Source organism: Phalacrocorax aristotelis, chromosome 1 (assembly GCF_949628215.1).
Source record: "Phalacrocorax aristotelis chromosome 1, bGulAri2.1, whole genome shotgun sequence".
NCBI lineage: Eukaryota > Metazoa > Chordata > Aves > Suliformes > Phalacrocoracidae > Phalacrocorax > Phalacrocorax aristotelis.
In genome coordinates this window covers 160,668,765-160,690,462 of record NC_134276.1, presented here as the reverse complement: position 1 = coordinate 160,690,462, position 21,698 = coordinate 160,668,765, and the positions used below count along the sequence as shown (strand labels likewise).

Here is a 21,698-nt window from a genome sequence, read left to right as displayed (position 1 = left end):
ATACTCTTGATACAGCAGTTTCTCTTCTAGACACAGCAAAATTTGTTGGCCCTCAGTTCTGCTTAAGGAATTGGTATGTTTCTTCTTGCAGTCAGGAGGCTTCCTTTTGAAAGATCTGGTTCATTACCTCTCACCCCTAGCTATACAGCAGCCTCTGGTTTATTCCTCAGAAGCTTGGCAATCTTTGTATCCGAGTGACTAGAAAGCATAGTTCTTTATTGTCTTCCCTCCTCCGTGCATGTGTACAGCACCAGCACTCAGTGACAAACTGGTTGAGGGCTGGCCTGCAGTCCAGCTACACTGCTACTGCTTGCCAGCACAACTTATTTTTTCTTGGTTTTGAGGGAGGTGCTGTAATGGCCAGAATGCAGTTAAGGAGCTCTGTAGCCCCTTTGGGGTTAGAAATATGAATATGTCCCCCTACGTCTTGTTTGTGAATGAATTGCAGATTTTCTTTACAGAGGTGAATCGGGAGCTGGTAAGACAGAGAACACCAAGAAGGTCATTCAGTATCTGGCTCATGTTGCTTCCTCACACAAGTCTAAGAAAGACCAGGTAAGACCTGGGTTTGATGATGCGTTATTCCTGTGCTGACTTTGGACTACAAATATATATTGGCTGATGTTGGTTAAAGCTGTATTGCTCAATAAAAGCCTAGATCTAACATCAGGGGACTGAGGAGGACAGTGAACTATGAAACAATAAAAGTTTGTCAAAAATTGCAAGCCAGGGAGCATTGCTCTAAGTCATAATGCCTTTGAATTCAGTGGAGCTAGAGTGGGGATAAACTCATACACAACCTCTTGGATTTGTGGGCAAGTGCATGGGCAAGAGAGGCTGTAAATGAAGCATCACCCATACTGATCTTTTTACACAGATGTATTGCTTATAACCAGTCCAGGCAGTGTAAAACCTTTATAGATTAGGTTTGGCTGTTAGTATATACTGTCTCAAAACTGGAGAGTACAGTGCTGGTCTAGTGGACATCCATTGAAAAACTTTAAATTGTAGGAAAACATTAAAAGGGTGGAAAACAGCCAAGTGTTAGCAGCACATGAAAGGAGGGTGGTGGTGATGGTGGGAGGACTTTAAAGATGTCTCACTTATATTTTTTTCCCCCTCCCTCTCCCCCGATGGACTATTGCCGAATTCGTCAGTTGTATCCTCGTAGGTGAGCTGCACGTTTACTGCACGTTCTGCACCAGGAATGCGTTTTCTGTCCCATTGTGTGATTTTTTTGAGCAGCTTTTCACTCCACACCAATATCACTTTCTGCAGCTAAAACAAATCCATAGACAATTCACAATCTTTTTTTTTTTTTTTTTTTTGTGTGTGGTGCACAGTAATCTTTTTGTGAGGCTGTTCGATTGGAGACTAAAGTACTATCAAGAATAGTTATGTTCTGTGCTCAGGACTAGTTTGCATTTAAAGCTCTTCTTGCAGGATTTTCGCAGATACACCATTCAAGAAGTATTCCTCCAGGGCAATAAGACTGGACCAGGCTTTCCTAGAACCATAAGCGTCTAGTGAGTGTGGTGTTCCTAGTAAGATAAATGTAGTTAGGTATTTAGTGTTCTATTCCCTGCAGTGAGATGTGGCTGCATGTTGCAAAGAAAGGTGCGGGGGAGAAGGCTGCCCTGCAGAGAGGGTGTTCCAGGACTGTGAGCCGGCTAGCCAGAGCTGAACATGTTCAAAGTGTTCATTGGTGAGCTGTGTAATGAAATCCAGGTGCCAGGTGTGCCTACTGTATCTCTACATAAGAGTTTTCCTACAGTAGCTTAATGTGTAGGCATGCCTTATGTGTAAGGACTATATGACTAAGAAGGCACCTCTACATGCAGGCATACTATGTGTGTGTGTGCACACATAGCAGTAACTTCTGGAATCCAACCAAAACAAAACTTCCTATGTGCCAAAGTTTCAGGCATATGAAGGCTTTTTCCATGGTCTGTCAGTGGCTGTATTTAGAAACATTTTCCTTTTTTCTTTTTCTTTTTCTTTTTTTTAAATGTGGAAAACAGAATCATGGGGTTGAGTTAAGTATTCTTCCACTGCTTATCCTTGAGCAAAATTTCAACCACCGAAGCAGGACAGGCAGTCTGCTTAGGAGAATAAAACAGTCCTAAGTTGGACTGGTTGGTGATTTGTCCAAGTTTGATATTCCACCCCCCTGCCCCAACTCCTTGCCAAGTTTTGATTATTCCAAAAAGTCCTGCAGCTCACATTTTGCTCCACTTTTGTAACTAAATAGTAGCACTGGCCTTACTAGAGTGGATTTAGAACTGGAGTCTTTGAATGTTAGTTGGTAATGAGTGCTCTATGCAACAATTCTTTACAAACCTTAAACTTGGAACCAGATTGTAAGGGTTTATGAAGATGAATACATTACATTTTTTGAGGATCTCTGGTATACTGGTCATGGCAGATTTATTCTTTAGGGTTGAATATGATAGTGTTGATCCTTTAAGCTGCAAGACTAGGCATGGAACTTAACCAAGGATAGTTTAGAAAGTAGTGGTGCTCTATCTATCAGAAAGGTTTCTTGACTGTCTCCTATTAGAAATTTTGGATGTAAAGCCCTGTTTTTCCAAGCATCAGAGCAAAAACAGATTTATTAAGCATATTCTTCAACTCTAGCTCTATTGTTTTGGTAGGTAGTGGCAGCTTCGACCGATCCCAGTGCATTAGTGTATTTAGCTAAATAGCTTCTAGCTGCATGGTGTGACTACTAAGCACGTTAATGCTGCTTTTGGGGCCTACTGAATCTAATTATATAAACACTTTTTTCATTTGATTAAACTTTATTTATGGAAGTTGAGATTGATTTTTTTCCCTCCCCACCCCATATTTAGTCTCTGCTTCTCTACTGACTTAAATTATGTAATAGTTTTCTCAGGATGTTTGCAGTTAATCAGAAATTCATGGATAATAGTTGCTAATGCTTCAATATTTGTAATAAAGATTAGGTTATTGATGATCTTTCTCCCTTCCCTATCCAACCCACTGTTGATGGGACTCAGTTATTTGAGAATGTCCCACGTGACTACAGAGAAGAATAAAAAAGCAAATCCCTAAAGTGTAAAAACCACACCAACAAAAAACCCCGCCAAAACAAACAAAAACCTCAAACACCCTCCCCCATCTTTAGGAATCTTTCAGTTTTTCAAATTGCATGCTGTTAAAGCTAGCTGTGATTTCTAGATGACTTTCTCCATACTTCCTGAAGAATCAATGGCTTGCAAAACTTCTACCTTGCATAGAAATAGTTCCAAAAAGTGTATGAGATGCAAAATATTCAGAGTACAAGATAGATGTCAAGGAATTTAGTTGCTTTAAATTGGCGTTGCAACTTTAGAGCAGTAGAAACAGCACGCATTGAAGAGTGTGTGCTGCCCAACCACAGACTAACAGATCCAGCAGCTACTACTGCCTCTGTTTCCATGAGGAATACAGTACACACTTAAATGCATGCCAGGTATTAACCAAATTTGTTTTAGGTCAAGGAATGGCAGTCACAGGTGTCAAAATTGGCAGCATCTTAGTGATAGGAACCTTAGAAAGCTTGTGATGGGCAGCTCTGTATTGTACTGGTTTTGCTTTGCAAAATTACCCATTGTATAATAATAATATCTTCCTTCAGTGAAAAGTGACTGTCAGAAATTAAGGTAAAGAAAAAAAAACAATAAACCCGAGCCAAAAAGTTCTTTAAAATTTTAAAGATAAGAGGATTGTCTTTTTAAATGAAGGCAGTGTACAGTGTGTGCCAGTGAGGAATGGATATATTGCAGTAATAGCAGCCACTGAATCTTATGTACCATTGCCATGACATGCTAGGAACTTGCTCTTTCTCCTGTACTGCAGGGCTAAGGCAAGTCATGAGAGCTAGCTGACTTGACCAACTTTTTAGCATTTTCCTTTCCCCACAGCTCAGTATCGCTGTGTCCCTGACCAGGCATTCTCTATGCGTATTGCTACCTTGGTGGTTCAGGAGACCTAATTGCCTCTAAACTACAGTTTACCATCACCTACTTGACATTAATGACACTTTCTCCCTGAGGTACTAAATAACAGGGGAGCCTGTAGTATAGATTTCTACAAACTTTTGATCTTTGTGTAGCTCAGCATGACCTTAATTTTATTTTTGGCCAAATAATTAAAATAGATTTGGTGTCAAAGCCTGACTTCTCGTTAGAGGAAAAAATGGGCTTTTTTTGATCTCTTCCCTTCTTATTCCACAGCTGGGTTGAAATGCTATGTTGCTTGACATCTCTCACTTGCATAGTAACAGGTTACAGTCACAAATGCCTAGGACTTCACTGCAGGCTGGGGAGGAGGAATGGGGTGAGGGAAGGGTGTTCTAACTTCAGTACTTGTGCCATAATAGGAGGCGAAATGTGACTGCCCCACAGTTTCAAGGACTGAACCTTAGTTTCAAGGTTTTTTCCTTAAAGGCACATACTGGCTCTGTTGTGAGAGAGCAGATGTTCCAGCTCATGTTCCCTTCCCAGTGCTAACCCCCTTGTTATATATACTTGACAGTGAATGAAAATGTTTGCAGCAGCTGCCCCTTCTGTGTATGTGTAGTTCTACAGGGACTGAGGGTCTTGTTTGGCTTTGCACTTTGCAAGCATGAAGCGAGGTGAATGTGGAAGTACAAAATAAAGACTTGTAGTTCTTTGTACAGTTTCTTATGTATCTTCCTTTTTTATTGCATGTATTTTTAGAGAGACCGTGTAAAGACTAATCTGTCTTATAATGCACTTTGAGAATGAATGGGAACAATTTTCCTTTAGAAATACCCTTAAATAATTTGCCCATAAATTCCAGTTCTCATAAATCAACCTTCATTTCTATCCATTTTGCACAGAAAGTCTTGAGTACTTACTTATGACTGCTAAAAAGAGAAACTTTAATCTAAATTGTCGTTTTCTGTCTCTAGAAGCTTTTTAGGTAATCTTGAAATATATAGAACTCCATGCTTTTAGCACAGAGGACAAGTAATTTTTAAAATCAGCCATGGATCTATCTAGAGCCTGCCGGGAAAGGGGTATATGCTCCAATGGCCTAGTACTTGGCAGGGGTAAAGGTTCTGAATTTTCTTTTTCTACAGCTCCAGCATTTTGTGTTCCTTGAGGGGAGGAGTATGTGAATATGGCAGTAGAATGCAAGCAATCATGCAGTTTGTGGGATACCACTAATTCTGTTTTTTTGTGTGCCTCCTTACAAAGAAGGTTTGCTTGTTTGTATTTTGGAAGATGTAGACTCTTAGTGCAAGCTTTTTTTTTTTTTTTTTAAAAAAAACAACCATTAGACCTTTTCAGGCTAGCTTCTTAACCAGCAGAGTTCAAGGCTCGCTTGCAGTAGCAAGAGAGGATTTTCCTCACTCTTCCAGCCTAGATGGCAAGACATTTCTGGGATGAGGGCCTGGTCTTGGATGGTACAGTGTTTCGCTTTGATCCTGGGAAGTCTGTGGGATGTTATGGCCAAGTGTCTTTGAAGGGCTTATTGTTAACAGAAGGACGGCACTGGGATGCCCTTGTATTGAGGAAGGGAACAAGGCATATTTGTAAATGTTTCTGTTTCACCCAGATAACTAAAGAGTCTCCTTTCAAGGTTTAAGGGGATCATCTCCTAAGGTTTAATATGGCTTCTCTACAACAGATGCCAAGCTAGTGTGAATTGAAACTTCAGCGCTGGTTTGACCCAAGGTTAACGCAGTAAACCACCACGTACTTTATTAATCTCCAATTTCTCTCTAGGGAGAACTGGAGAGGCAGTTGCTCCAAGCTAATCCGATTCTGGAGGCCTTTGGAAATGCCAAGACAGTAAAGAATGACAACTCTTCAAGATTTGTGAGTATTACTACCCAGCATGGGTGCCAGTCTTGTGTGCTTTCCAGAGGGAAGACTTGGTCTGCTTTTGTGTGAATTGCTGTCTGTGAGTGACATAAGTTTATGACAGTCAGTTCTAGCTTGGAGAGCAAATACTGATCCTTATTTTACTTGCTTTAGAGAGCAATGGACAGTGTCTGAGAGGCGGATGGGGGAGCAAGAGCTGGAACTTAATGAAAATGGTTGAAGCTAGGGAGGCAGAACTGGCCAGATCATATAGCATATGAAACTGAAGGGAACCCTGGCTGTGGGAAATCTAGGCTGAAATATAATGAATTTGAATTGTAGGCTGTCTGAATGTCAGAAAGGTCTGAAAGTGTTTGGTGTCATGTTTGTTAAATCGCTGTTTTGATCAGGAGGCATTGCTTATTGGCTGACCTTATGTTTTGCCTAAAACCTGCCTGACCTGTTCTGAATTTCCTTTCCTGAATTAAAAAGAGGTTTACCTTTGCTGTTTACTGCTGTTACCAGATATAGCATTAAAATTAGTATTCATTCTTATCTTCCTCATAGGGCAAGTTCATCAGAATCAACTTTGATGTCAATGGCTACATTGTTGGAGCCAATATCGAGACCTGTATCCTTTCTGTAACCACTTAAAAGAAGCTAAAGGCTGTATAGGAGGCAGTAATGGTACCTAGCAACCTCTTCACAACTTTCTGTTTGTCGGGTTGAGAAAGTGGTAGGAAGTATTTAAATTTGTGCTAACAAGATTACTGTTGTAGTCGCCTGTTTCTTCACATAGTGTTTTGTGACCTTTGTGGTCATGGAGGAAATCTCTTCTGAATTTTTCTGAATGAATGAATTCTAATCTTAGGAGGCTGAAATGGAAGCATAAACTGTGAGAAGATGAATAGCTTTGGAATTTCATAAGCCACTCTCACTTCTGTCCAAGGCAACTAGGAGTGGATGGCCACTGCTTTTCTGCTTTTCTGTTGGGTTTGGGGGTTTTTTGTGTGTTGTTGGTTTTTTGTTTGGGTTGTTGTTTTTTTTATTGGTTAAGTCTCTCTTACCATAGCCATCATTCAGAGGCTGGCAGAACTGAGACGCTGAGAACAGCTCAGCGGGCTGTTGACTGATAATGATTGCTAAATCAATACCCCTGCTAATTGCCATGAGGAGAACATCAGGTAGTATGAGTTTTTTCTCCTGCCATAGAATAGGAAGTGACTTGTATGTCCTGCCATATGCCTTGACTCTCTGAAGATCTGCTGGAGAAGTCACGTGCAATTCGTCAAGCCAAAGAGGAGAGAACCTTCCACATCTTTTACTACCTGTTATCTGGGGCAGGCGAGCATTTGAAGAGTAAGTATTATTTTGTTGTAGTTATGGGGTTCCCTCATCAGAACAACAGAGGGTGCAAAATGTTTTAGGCTAGGACCTTTTCCTTCATAGTTTCTTGGCTCTGTCTTTTAGATATGGTCACCCCTCCTCCACTTCTTCCATACACTCATACATCCCTCTGCCCTCCCCCTGTGCTTCTCAGTTCCTGAAAACTTGCTTCTCTGGTTCCTTCCTACAGTGTCTCCTTGCCAGCAATGACTCTATGCCTTTCCTTATCGAAATCATTGTCCTATGTTTAGTCTCATCTTGCATGATATAAACCCTTCTAGTGCAGGAATGGTCCTACTGTGATGTGCTCAGTGTTTAACTGAATGGAGCAAAGCTGCTGGCACCTAAGAAGCTCTAGAAGTCTAGGATCCTAGTGCACCTAGCTCAGCCTGATAATCAGGGTCCCTGCTGCCTGAGAACTGCAAATTGACCTGGAGGAAAGACAGAAGGAGAGGACTTTTGTCATAGCTGCTACTGTTTCAAAAGCTATGTATTAACTTCCAATTGACTTGAAAGAAATGAGGTATCTGAAATTAAAGGCAAATTTACTTTCAAGTTAATCCCTGCTTCTTATAGACTTAAGGCGTAATGATGATTGACACTGCTTTGGTGAGTATTCCAGAGGAGGGAATAGAAAGAAATAAGGCAAAAAAACTCCAATTTTATCTAAAATGCATTAAATGTTCAGCCTGCAGTAAAACTGGGCTTAATCCCAGATTCATCCAGCACCTGCTAGCACATGCAAATCAGAAATTTGATCTCAGTGGTAGCTTGTTGTCTATTAAAAAAAAAACACCAAACAACCAAAAGGAGGAAAATAAAGGCCATGGTAATGTCTTTCTCGATTCTTTCCTAAGCTGATCTGCTGCTGGAGCCTTACAACAAATATCGGTTCCTTTCCAATGGGCATGTCACAATCCCGGGTCAGCAAGACAAAGATATGTTTCAGGAGACCATGGAGGCAATGAAGATCATGGGCTTCCCGGATGAGGAGCAGATAGGTATGAATCCGCTGAAGGGCTTGAAAATGCAGTGAAATGAAAGCGGGAGCAGATCATATCTCCCTGGAGCTTTTTTATTCTGGGGTTCTTTTGTTTTGGGGTTTTGTTGTCTTTGTTTTGTCTGGTGTCCATCCCACTCCCCAAGTGGACAGTATGCAAGTGATAAACTTAGTGGCTTTGGAGTGACCCACCTCAGGATCTACCAGCACAGTTTTGGTTTATACAGTTAATGTTAGAATTCAAGCAGCTAATGAAAATGTGCTTCTGCTTGCTGGTTTTGTTCCCAATCTGAGAGCTGTATATCTAGTTTATGAATAACACATCCAAGAACCCCCCAATTCTCTTGTGCAATGCACGGTTTGCGTGCTCTCCCTGTCCCTAAGTAGTGGCTTTAAAGTATCTAATCCAACCATTGCTGGATTAGTACTTTGAGAATGGCCTGGTCATAGTGCCTTTCTTTCCAGCTTAACACTGAACTGCTGATCAGAAATTAATATTGTCTGATTCTGGGAGCACAGTACCATGACAGTGAAGCTAGATTGCATGCAGCCAGCACAAAGTGCAGTAATATGTATTCACCAGAACTCTGTGCTGTCTCATTCATGATCTGCCTCACTGGTTGGGAACCAGTGTTCTGCAAAGTCTCAGTTCCTAGATGTATAAGGTCATCTAAAGCTAAGACTGGTTTTTTTCTTTTTTTTCTCTGCATTGAAGCAAGCATCTGTGGTGATTTGAGGTCACCACCTCCTCTTCTGGAGGCTGCAGCTCTTGTGGCTGTTCCTTAACTATTGCTCTTCACAGTCCAGCCTGCTGTAAATCCATGCTGTTGTTATCCACAGTTTAATACACCTCTTGATATTCTGAATCATCTGAAACTGCTGTATGGAGGTGAAGAGAAATTTGCATAAACCAAATGAAAGAATTGGCTCCCTGATTTATTGTCTGGATGTCCTGCTGTGCTTGGTTTTTTGAGTTGGGTTTTTAATGTATGCTCTAGGGCATGTGTCTGCTGTCACATAGGTGAGCTTTGTTTCCAGCCGCTACAGCAAAGATAGCTTTAGTGTTTTGCACTTGCTGTTTAAAGTGTGAAGTGCATTAATGTTCCTTATAGGCTTAGAAGAGTAATGCATACAGTAGCTGGCTGGATGGTATGCTTACTTAGTTTTAATGTGAAGTTTAAACACTAACTATCTTCATTTATGAGACAACATCAAAATAAGCTGTCTGTCCAAGTGCCAGGAGTCCAGACTCAGCTGTCAAACTACTGGATTTCATACTGTGCCATTAGGAACCTATATGTTTCTTTTCTGTTAGTCCTGATGTAGCATACATGGAGCCTTTGTTAGCTCTGCTATCAAAAGGATATTGTTTTAAAACAAATGTTTCTGTAAGAGGTAGAAACTAGGGGATGAAAAAAATATTCGATACAAGATCCCCTTTGCAAGTGACTGGCAGTTTACTTTGCTCCAGGCAACTAGAAGCTCTCATGCAGTGAATATACAGTGAAAACTGAATTGATGTTATGGCATTGAAAAATGTCTGTCTTGACCTAGAGTTTGGTGCTGCTTTTGTGACGTGCACCATTCGAAGAGTATAAATACATTGTTAGTAATAGGTGGGGTGCTGCAGCATATAATTAGTAAGTTATGGTACAGGCACTTTCACCCACATCCGGCTGCCCTTTGTACCTTATAATGTAGGTCTGTATGGACTACAGACCTCGGTCAGGGAGCTGAAAGTAATACAGGGTTAAAGGAACAAAATCTTCCTTCTCTTAATTGGTTTGTACTCTTACTAACTGTCTCTTTCCTGTGTTTAACAGTCGTCCTTGAGTAAAGTAGTGAATTTTGGCCCTCTAATAGAGAACAAACGTTTTATTTAAAAATATATGTGTTGTAGTATGACACATTACCTCAATGCTGTCTCCCGCTTTACTACAGTGATGTTGAGAACAGGTAAATTTCCAGGCTGTGTAGTCTTGCATAAGAGAGAGAGGGAAAGTCCTGTGTCCTTAGTGGGAGACATACAGAGGAATTGCCTATGGTGGTTTTTCCCAAATTCCAGAAGAAACTTCAGTAGGTTGAGAAGGGCCTCTTAATCATGTCAGGAAAGGTAACTGGGTCGTATCAGGGCTTTTGGAGATGTCTGACACTGAGCTATTATTATTACTTCGAAAGGTCTGCTGAAGGTTATCTCGGGTGTTCTTCAACTTGGCAACATAGTCTTCAAGAAGGAGCGTAATACAGACCAAGCCTCTATGCCAGACAATACAGGTAACCAATCTCCTTTTCTCACCCCAAAGAAAAAGGCAGAAAAAAAGCCTACAGGAAGTTTTTTGCAAGTAGAAGAATATACTACAGTATGTAGGGAATGCTGGAGTCCTGTTTTGCTATAAGGTGAACTATTTGTCAAAGGAACTGACGTGCTTCATACAAATATGTGCTGTTTTGCCAGGTGTGGGTTTGCAGCCACCCATGGGCAGGAATGTGGCACTATTCTTGTGACAGAGCTAGGCAGGAAGTACATGTGATGATCAAATGAAAAGGATTACTCTACTGGAATATGTATGGTGTGTGTTTTAACCAAGCTAGGAATGATTGCTCCTGTGAACCTATGCTGTTTTTAAGGAGTATTCTTTGGTGACTTCATAGGTAGGCTTGTAACTGTAAGAGTAAAGTGGATAGTTTTGTGAGGGGTATAAAGTATGTGTATATATTTCAATTGCACTGCCCACGATTGCCCATGTAAATAGTATCATGTTTCACATGATAGGCTATCTGTTGGAGGACTTAGCTTTTAGACCTTGATTATAGATGTACTGCAGAAATAAGGGGTTGCTAATTTATGTTTGTGTTTCTATTTTTGGCTACTATTATTATTACGGAAAAAAATGCTCTAAATGGCATTTTGGGGAGGAGAGTAAACCATTTGGGTTTTGGATCTTGAGTCTGAAATACTGAGTTACCTCAAAGACGAATCAGTAAATGAAGACAGAACAATTAGCTTGATTAAGAAATCCGTTCCTTAATATATCTTTAAATTGATTACAGACTATAAACTTTAAGGTTTCCATGTCATGACTTAGTGGTATGAAGGTATTGCTTCAAATTTACTCCCGTGGCTTCTGGAGAAACTCAGTAACAGAGTAAGGGTTGCAAGATTTTTTTGTTTTGAAGATGCCTTTCTTTGTCTCATTAACCTGTCCTTCATTTAATGTTTTTTATAAGCTGTTTCATGACTCTTGGGAAGGCAGTTGCAGGAATGTTTTTCTTTTTCTCTTGCTTTCTCTGAGAAAAACAAAAGAACGTTAATCTCGTCATTTCTCCTTAACATCTTTAGCTGCTCAGAAAGTGTCTCACCTTTTGGGTATCAATGTGACTGATTTCACTAGAGGTATCCTGACTCCTCGCATCAAAGTTGGGCGAGATTATGTCCAGAAAGCTCAGACCAAAGAGCAGGTATGCGTTCTCTAAAAACGAATGAGTACTTTATTCTTTAATCTTGCTGCCGCAAAGCTAACAAATCTATTAGAGGTTTCTGTAGCATTTAGTAACCATCTTTATGACTGCAGCTTATGGCAACCACACTTGAATAATGTAGCATGCATATTGCTTCTCGTGTTTGCTCACTTGATCTGTATAAAGACAGACATCACCTTGTCCCTGTAGCACTTTTTCTCATCTGAGCCGGGGGGAAGAGAGAACTCCCCTAATTTTGGTGACTGGCTTCCCAAGGGAGTAAGTTCCTTCAGTGCTGTAAGCAGGGATGACATTTTCAAGTTGCTATAATACAGAGAGCACTGGTTTTGAGTAGGTCAGCTACTAGGGTGGAAGAATTTGCTGCTCACCCTTGAAACTGATTGGAAATTTTTTAACACACTTGAATCAGGCTGTGCTCTAAAAGAAACCTGACCTAGGAGCTAGTGGCCTCCTGAATGGAGCAAAGCCCCTGTGCTTACTCATTGAACAGCTTCTCCATGAATACATCTTTATTCTCAGTGTAAATAAACATGTTAACATAACGTGGAAGGGATAGGGGAGAGGGTGAAGTCTAGAAACAGTCAGAGGCTGTATTTCCATTTTGATATTTAATTTCATACTGTACATAATATTTTTTGTGTCAATCACAGGTAGGGTGGTGGCACGGGTGGAGAGGGCATTGGGCTTCACAAATCCTAATTTACAAAATAATTTAAATGCTTTTGTTTGGGCCTATGAAACACTCTGTTACTATAGTCTTTGGAGGTGACTGGGCTTAATTTTTTTTCTTTTCTTGAGTACCAGGCATTAGTTTCTCCAGCAGGCAGGATCCTGAAATTTAGCTTTGACACACTAATTTAGTAAGACAAATCCTTTGCCTTTTTATGGACTATCACTGTGCCGTCTACTTTTCATTGGGAATAAGCTCTGAAATGAGCTTTGTTCAGTGAGTTTGGTGGTGGAGAGACAACCTGAGACTTTAGTTGGGCTCTTAGATGCCAAAACAGTGTAATCCATGCCTGCCTTTGGATTATAATGTAACTCCTGACCTTTGTCTTTTTTCTATTTAGGCTGACTTTGCCATCGAAGCGTTGGCTAAAGCCACTTATGAACGTATGTTCCGGTGGCTGGTTATGCGTATCAACAAGGCATTGGATAAGACCAAGCGACAGGGTGCGTCCTTCATTGGAATCCTTGACATTGCTGGCTTTGAGATTTTTGAGGTAAGGAGATGTTAGGTCCTTGTACTCACAGTTTACCATGGAGCAAAGACCGCTGAAGGAAATGGCTTTAAAACTGGGAAAGAATAGTGTAATTTTGTAAAGGATGTGTATTCTACTTTTGTTATTTGAGATCCCTGTTGATGTGAAGTGTCAGATAAGTTAGTTAATAACTTAAGTGGTTCATTCTTTAGTCATTTGTATTCTGTAAGTGTTGTATCTGCTGTATATTCGGATGCTTACATCCTTTTTGGCATGTGCATTAGAATTATTTTATTTCATAGTTCCAGGTGTTCTTGATTCTTTATAGCTCACATCTTAAGAGTTTGCTAACCTACAAAAAAGTCTTTTAAAATGTCATGTAGAGTTATGGATCACCACTGGACTTAAAACTTTGTCACATTAGCCTCTCCCAAAACATTTAAAGGATGACCCACTGAAACCTATTAGTGTCACTAAAAATTGCTAGAAATGGTTTCTTCCTCCTGCTGATGAGTTTTGGGAAAGACAAAGACAAGGTAGACCAAATCAGATTCAACATAAATTCTGACCTATGTGTGCTCCTTTCTGCAAGAAGCCTGAAAATCAGGGATCAGAGTGTGGTTTCACATACAACTAAATGGGTTTAACAGCAGCTTCTTGATGCAGAAAAAGGAATGAACTTGCTTTTTCTCCCTTCTGCTGCTCCTGGCTGCAACTGCTTGTACTGTTCACCTCTCTAGCCCTGTGGAAAGAATTTTCTTATGGGTGTTTTCTAATTGAATCAGTCTGCAAAGGGGAATGGGCATAAAAACTGATGTAAGATAAATGTAGGAGAGGAAGAGCTGAAAGAAAGTTGAGGGAGAGATGGGAAAGAGGGAAGTGGGAGCTCCCTCTATAGGTGGCAGTGAACTGTTAGGCCAAGCCATTATGTCTGTGAAACAATTTTAGAATGTGCCTTTGCATTATACTTAGTGTGAAGCAAGCACAGGCTGCCATCAGAAAAGAACTATCCTGCCATTATCCCAGCCAGGCAGCTCCTATCAACCTGTGTTATGATGGATCTAGTTCATACGCAGCTGCAAGGTGAATTGGACCAATATATTCATTAAGTGGAAAACTAAGACACAAAGATGTGGGGGTTTTTTTGTTTGTTTTGAGTTTGTTTTGTTAGTCCTCCTTCCCCCTCTCTGATCAGTCTACCTTTGGTTTCATGGTTGCTGGATCTCATGAAAAGGAGGGGAGTGGAAATATATGGTTAGGAATTACTGAAACATGGAGGAAGTCGATCAGGACCATTCTCTTTGGAAGCTGCATTATAGGTAGTGTGGTCTAACATGAAAACGTACCGTGGGTTATCAACCTTGTCCTTACAGTTTGAAGAAATATGGAGGCATTGAAGAAACCTCCCTTACTTTCCTTGCTCTGATTTTATGTATGAGGATTAGAAAGGGACTTTCCAGTCCATGTGCTTTTAGGAATTTATCTTCAGGCTTCTGTTTCTTCCTCTTCCTATGAAGAGGACCTGCCAGCTCTGAGTTTTCTCTGAGTGAGAAAACTGGAGCCTCTTCTGTTCCTGGGTTGAGTAGCTGCAGTAATTCTTCTGCTGTTTACAATTAAACATCCTTTTGCAAAATGTGGAGCAGTGTATGTAAACTTCCCTAGGGATTGCAGTGGTGATGCAGTGGCACGTGACAGGAAAGGCAGTTGATGAGCAAATGGAGTTATTGACAAAGGGCTGTCCACCCCACACAGAACACTAGCTTAAATCCCTGAACTGTAGATGTGACCTTTCGTGCTAAGAGAATAGTAAGGGTGTCTTCAAAAGCAACTGTTCCAACATCTTTCTACCTTTTTCTTCATTAGCTGAATTCCTTTGAGCAGTTGTGTATTAACTACACAAACGAAAAGTTGCAGCAGCTGTTTAACCACACCATGTTCATTCTGGAGCAAGAGGAGTACCAGAGGGAGGGCATAGAGTGGAATTTCATTGACTTTGGCCTGGATCTGCAGCCCTGCATTGACCTCATAGAGAAGCCGGTAAGCTTGTTCTTCTGCTGTTGAGCAGCAAGAAATGACTGCACCGATTTTGTCATTGAGCACATAACCTCTACCTGTAGACTGGAAACTAGCTTAAAAAGCTTTTGTAGTCCTCTACTGACACCATGGTGTGCTTAGAAGCAGAAGTGAACAGTTTCCTCTCTGTCTGAAAGTATGTCACCAACAAATCTGTTCATATCAGTTCTGTAGGAAATATTGCATGAAAACAGATCTAGTCAGCTGCTTTTTCCTCTCACAAAATTGTCTTCATTTGTGTAGATCTGCATAGTGCTAGATGTATGTGTGGCTTACCATAAGTAGTGTGAATTTCCTTACTTAACTATAAGTGTGATGAGAAGCTGTGAATCTGTTGCTTTCATTCTGCTCTAATGAAACTTAGAAATTTATAAATTTCATAGCAGATATTCCAATAGTAAGGACTACTTTGTGAAATGTCCTGCTGTGGTCTTCTGCATTTAGACACCTGGATATTTGGAGAACAGTGTCATAGTGTTACTTCCATTAAAAAGATTTTTTTTTTCCACACAAAACAACCTAGACAAGCACCATGGAAGAGATCTTCTCATAAAGATGTTCAGAATTCAGAGGAGGATTTTGAAGAGTTATTAACAATTTCTATTAGTATGGAAGTAGTTGAACTGATACCACACAACAGGTGAATGTGATGGGGATCAGGCTTAGGTATTAGGTATCTTTTTTTTTTTTTTTTTTTTTTCCCCCCCTAGACTTCTAAAGGTTTTAATTATTGGTGTAGCCATGTATTTAATGATGTTTTGATGTCTCCCTTCTTTAAGGCTGGGCCTCCTGGCATACTGGCTCTTCTGGATGAAGAGTGCTGGTTCCCAAAAGCAACAGACAAAAGCTTTGTGGAAAAAGTTGTACAAGAACAAGGCAACCACCCCAAATTTCAGAAGCCAAAACAGCTGAAAGACAAAGCTGATTTCTGTATCATCCATTATGCTGGCAAGGTAAAGAATTAGTAGCTAAAATGTGAATATTGGAATGTCTGCTCTATTTTTCTAATGCATAACCACTGCTTCCTAGAAATGGCTGCTTTACAAAATGGCTGCCTACAGGAAACCAGTGGAAGACTTCACAACATTGTTCCATTGCTGTGGACCTGACAGGACCTAAGGGGATTTGCCTGCAAATTTATATACCTGTAGTTGAAGACATGTCAAACTGACACCAATTTAAATTTGTTCTCTGTGACTTGGTGAGATTGGAGGTACTCTTCAGAAATGTTGCATCAAGACCTCATCACCAGAAATGATGATGCAGGGTTTTTTTGTGTCACGCTCTGGCTGGTGCAAACTAGCATTGTAAATCAGTTCCCTTAATTGACAGAACAGAACGTACAGCTGTTTTTCAGGGTTTGAAATTTGTAGGTATGCTTGCTTAGATGGCAAATCCAAGCATGATTAGGTAACGTTGTTGATTGTGCAAACCTCCAGTGCTACTTTTATAGACTTTGCAGGATCTTGTTGCATCTTGCGCTGCAGAAAATCCCCCCGCAGATTTCTTGATGGGTTTGTTTTCTCCAGGTGGACTATAAAGCAGATGAATGGCTGATGAAGAACATGGATCCACTTAATGATAACATTGCTACTCTTCTCCACCAGTCATCGGATAAGTTTGTGTCTGAGCTGTGGAAAGATGGTACGTAATTAAACTTAAGCTCACTTGTTTTCTCTTGTTTTATGTGGAAGAGTTTGTTTGATCATTAAAACTCTGTGATGAGCTATGTTGTTTTCTCCCCTGAAGACTAAGCCATAAAGATGAGCATTACCTGCAACATTCTTTGCCTAGATTGTGGAATTGCATTAACAGTTCACTGTAACTCAAGAGAAAGGTTCACTTATATCAACTTATGTTAAGCTTGATGCATATATAGCAATTACTTCTTGAAACTGAGAATGCCAGGATAAAATATGAATGCACCGTTATGTCCCAGCAGCTTTCGTAGCTGCAACACTTGAACACAAGATCTGAGGTTGAATCTACATTTTTCGGTCCTGTAACTAGTGTGTTCTTGCTGCAGTGTTGTTCAGTATTTTACTCTATCTTCTCTGGGTTTATCTGCTTTTGAGTCTTACTGTTGCTGTCACTTTCTGTGGTGGGTTTTCTTTGACGTCTCTGTCTGTTGCAGAGATGCAGAACGTTCAGAGAGCCTATTTCTATCAACACTTTCCTATTCTTCATCTAGAACCAGGTGACTGAGAAACCCAGCTGTCATGTTGTGCGTAATGCATCCTAGAGCCATGCAAGAAATGCTTCCGTTAACTTCTTTGTCCCTTTGTCATACCTGCTTGTCTTTCTTGTTCATTTCCTCTGCTTTGTGCTAGTAGCTCCTCACAGAGTTTAAAACAAAAGCAAAACTCTCACCTTGCAAGTGGATACAGGAAAAATATGGACATATTCAGGTTCTAAAGGTTGCTCTTGCAAGACTTGCATAGGAACAGCTAAAAGCAAATCCTTGTCAACTGTTTGAACGTAGAGCTAGCAAAGCTGTATTTCTTGCAAGATTTGGAAGGAAGATTTCTGAGACTGCGTATAAACCGAAATCCAGTTTAGCATTGATTCTAGTATTGGGATATGACTTCATCTGCTGATCATTTAAAATAAAGTTAGTTTGGCAAAGGAACTTTTTCTACATGAAAAATGGCTGTCAGCAACTTTCACCTAAAAAGGCCTTTGCTGTGTGAGACTCCTTTTGGATTGGAAATGTCAACTGAACCGCAGCTGATCAGTTCTCATTTATTGTTCTTAGCTGCATCTTCTGTTGCAAGTGACTGTCCTTTTTGCTATCTTGATGCGGATTGCAGGGCTCAAGATTTTTAAGAGGATTGTTCCAGCCACAATCTGGGACACTCTTCTGTGGATTTCCCTGTGGTGTCATCTAGTAACGACCTTCTTTTCTTTCTGATAAGACAACCTTGACCCTATTCTAACAGCTGCTCTAGAAGTGAGCAGTTCTAAACTAATATTAGCTGTAAATCAGAGTATTTCTTCTTTTGTAGGGATTTCTCTTAACATTTTTTTTTTTTTTTTTTAAATCGGAAGCCAGTTGAGCACAAGTTGATGTATTTTCTGAAGTGAAGATTGGGAGCCTGAGTGTAGGCATCAGCCACTTCACTAAAGATCAAGTGAAGTAGTAGCTTGAAGCCCTTAATAAAAACGTACTGGGGATGTGGAAATTTATAGTGATACAGTTGGTTTTGGTTGGATGAGTGAATTTTTATCTCCATGTAGAAGAGTAATGGGGAAAAAGTAATGCTTTAGTTTCTTCTTGCCCCTGTTACTGTCAGATCTAGCTGGCTTCTATTGAAAAAAAAGGATCTGTGGAGTCCACCTATCAAGGTGATAGTTTCATCAGTGCTTGGATGTCACTGTGGCATAATGGAGAAACTGTTGGGGCAGGGAGTTCTGTCTTTCTCCTAGTTGTATTGTTCATGTCTCTGTCATAGAATACTTGTACTCCCAAAAAAACTCAAACAGTGGTATATTGAGGTTTGGTTTCTGTCATGCTTTTTACCATGCCTTTTTACCATGTTTGCTCAGTTTACAAGTAGATCTGGCTTTTCTGATCACCAGCCATGGCAGTTCTGCCTGTAATGCAAGAGTGAAGCTGGGCTTTTTCTCTAGCTGTGGCCCCTGCTGGGCTAGCAGCTAGAACTCTTGGTTTGTTATTTTTCATTGTAACCTAAGCAAGCAGAAGCATCTGCAACTCACTTCTAGATTGCTCTTCCGGAGCTGCCATCCAGAGCATCAGTGGAATATGTTTGGGAGTAAGTTTGACTCCATCACTCAAACTTCCTGTAGTGAGCTGTTGCTTTTTTTTTTTTTTTCCCTTCCTGCTCCTATCCCTGCACAAGTTCTGTAAAGGAGTCGACGTGTGTAGAGATGAAGCAAAAAGGATCCTGCAGCTCCTCTCATTTATCCTGTTCTACCCAGATGTTCTTTGTGCATTCCAATGCTTCCTTAAGTTGTAGCAGAATTTTAACACTCTTTCTTGTGCTCTCTCTAGTTGACCGTATTGTTGGGCTCGATCAGGTAGCTGGTATGTCAGATACAGCATTGCCAGGGGCCTTTAAAACAAGGAAGGGTATGTTCCGAACAGTGGGACAGCTCTATAAAGAACAGCTGGCTAAACTGATGGCTACCTTGAGGAACACCAACCCCAACTTTGTCCGTTGTATTATCCCCAACCATGAGAAAAAGGTAAAGACAATTATAACAGTACTGCCCATGCGATCTTACGTGGGCTTTGGGGACATGTGGGTGGGTTGCTGTCTTTTGTGAGGTTTTGCAAGACATCATAAAGATGTCTTGCTTTCTCAGCATATATTTTTTAAGGTCATCCTAAATAACTGTATACTTACCACAGTTTTGGAGACTGATCTTTGCAGTTCTTAAGGTGGCATAAAAGGTTTCAGTTGCTCCTAACTGAAAAAGAGAGAACCGGCTACTTTGCAGAAAAGAGGGAGGAGGTGAGGGGGTAAGCCCCTTTTGTAGAAGCTTCATGGTATTTACAAAATATGCTTTTTCCTCACTAGGCTGGAAAACTAGATCCTCACTTGGTCCTCGATCAGCTTCGCTGTAATGGAGTGCTGGAGGGAATCCGTATTTGTCGTCAAGGTTTCCCCAACAGAGTTGTATTCCAGGAATTCAGACAAAGGTAAGGGCTAGGAAAGAATCTGAAGCAGTCTTTACCCTGGCAAAGGTAAGACATAAGTGCAAAAATTTAAGTATTTTATTGGAACTAGACTGCCACTGTTTTCAAAGGCAGCACCACAGAACTTGGTATTCCCTGTCACAAGGCATCCCAAAAGCATCTTTGACTTCTCTAGTAAGCGTGTAGTTCAGGTGAGGCATAGAGGACCCCATCTAAGGCTGCTGCTTCATACTATGTTGTCTAGAGATACAATTTTTTTTCTTCTAGAACACTGTAAGCTGTCAAACTCATCATGAGATAGGAATGCATTACTGGTGGTGGTTGTTGTTGTTTTCAAATATACTTGCGTAATTAGTCTAATGCTTTCTCCTTTTTCAGATATGAAATCTTAACTCCAAATGCAATTCCCAAAGGATTTATGGATGGAAAGCAGGCTTGTGTGCTGATGGTAAGACATCTTAGAAACTACTTGAATAGAATGAACTTTATGGGTGTGGTGTGGAAATCAGAGTTGTGCATGTTAAATATATCTTTAGTACTCACAGACCAAAATTCCCAAGTCAAATGTTTTGTCTGAGAGAAGAAGGGTGCAAAAAGCTGTCTCTTGGCTTTGCAGATGGAGGCTTTCAACTAGGATTATTGAACCTCATGCTAGGCAAAGATGATCTTCCTGTTTCTACAGGTGCCAGCAGTATTCACGGAATCAAAATGCTGAGAATCATTAATGTTATCTTTAGCACATGCTTAAAGTATGAGCTTCAATAAACTTTCTGTAATGGCCTGCTGATGACAGATGCTTTTAGTGAAGGTTCCCATTAACTTCTGCAGAATTGCCTGCTTCAAAGGGAAAGCTTTGGCTCTGTAGCTTGAAGACTAGGGGAGACTGAACTGGGTTTGGCTGTAAGGGATTACCTTTTTCTGTCTTAAAGGAGTATACCTTATTCCTCTTAAGTAGTATAAGTGTTGACAGCAAATCCTTTAAAGGACAGGGGAGTTGGTTGGGGTACCTTTTTCTGCCAAAGATTAGGACTGGGAAAAATAAATAGTAAAGATCAACAGTTGTGTTTCCTTTAGAAAAATGAAAAGGGCTCTTGGGGCTAGGCATATATTCTCCACAGCATCCTTGTAGTTCTGGGTACTTGATGAGGTGTTGTATTAAACAATGCTTTCTATCATATTTTCTGTCTCTGGTTACCTCCATTTCATGCTGTGCTTGGCTGAGCTCCAATTCCTCTAATTGGGACAGGACTTCATTGGGAGCTAGCAGCTTTGGTTGGCCTGAGTAGCTCATTGTAGGGAAGGGGTATCTTAGTCATGAGACACAAATATGTTTTGTGATTTTTCACTTGAAGTAGTCTTTGCAAGGAGATGAATTATTCTCTCTCTCATTTTAGATCAAAGCATTGGAGCTGGATTCCAACCTTTATCGAATTGGACAGAGTAAAGTGTTTTTCAGAGCTGGAGTCCTTGCCCATCTTGAAGAAGAGAGAGACCTGAAGATCACAGATGTCATTATTGGATTCCAAGCATGCTGCAGAGGCTACCTGGCCAGAAAGTAAGGACTATATTTCATAAAGTACATTACAAACATGTATTTCTCCCATCCAAGTACAAGTTTCTCTTAAAAAAAGAAAAAAAAAAAAAGAAAAAAAAAGAATAGAAATTATTTTTTTCTCAGAAAGGCCATGGTTTATTTGTTGTATATAACAGTTGATGATTGTTTTAAGGTTTTCTGATCTCTGTAATGCTGGACTTCTGGCACCTGCGAGAAATTCAGTATGCTGCTATCCCACACGCTACCAGAGCAGTAAAGTCTACTCATCTCTATAGGAATACTATGCTGCAGCTCTTCTGTCAAAAACTTTTCCTGCTAACTGCAAATGTGAAAATGTCTTAGTTACAGTACTGATCTGGGAGGTGTAGGATTTCTCTTAAGCTATTAGGTAGGGCTGCAAATGGTAGAGTTCTGAAAACTAAACTAGTATCTGTCAGATTGGCAGGAAAATACACCTCTGTTTCAGATCTCCCTTTATGAAGTGAAAATAATGAGGCTTTTCAGA

General features: G+C 40.4%; 1 protein-coding gene across 1 annotated transcript in view; it reads left to right on the top strand.

Moving 5' to 3' along the window:
* Nucleotides 1–21,698, top strand: part of MYH9 (myosin heavy chain 9) — a 71,716-nt gene that overhangs the window by 32,505 nt on the left and 17,513 nt on the right. The window contains exons 5-19 of the mRNA XM_075076164.1: nt 462–555; nt 5,760–5,852; nt 6,405–6,468; nt 7,098–7,196; nt 8,081–8,224; nt 10,402–10,497; nt 11,564–11,682; nt 12,774–12,926; nt 14,769–14,942; nt 15,758–15,931; nt 16,508–16,622; nt 18,991–19,184; nt 19,520–19,641; nt 20,017–20,086; nt 21,033–21,193. Coding sequence (XP_074932265.1) covers nt 462–555; nt 5,760–5,852; nt 6,405–6,468; nt 7,098–7,196; nt 8,081–8,224; nt 10,402–10,497; nt 11,564–11,682; nt 12,774–12,926; nt 14,769–14,942; nt 15,758–15,931; nt 16,508–16,622; nt 18,991–19,184; nt 19,520–19,641; nt 20,017–20,086; nt 21,033–21,193 — 1,872 coding nt within the window. The remainder of the gene's footprint in view (nt 1–461; nt 556–5,759; nt 5,853–6,404; nt 6,469–7,097; nt 7,197–8,080; nt 8,225–10,401; nt 10,498–11,563; nt 11,683–12,773; nt 12,927–14,768; nt 14,943–15,757; nt 15,932–16,507; nt 16,623–18,990; nt 19,185–19,519; nt 19,642–20,016; nt 20,087–21,032; nt 21,194–21,698) is intronic.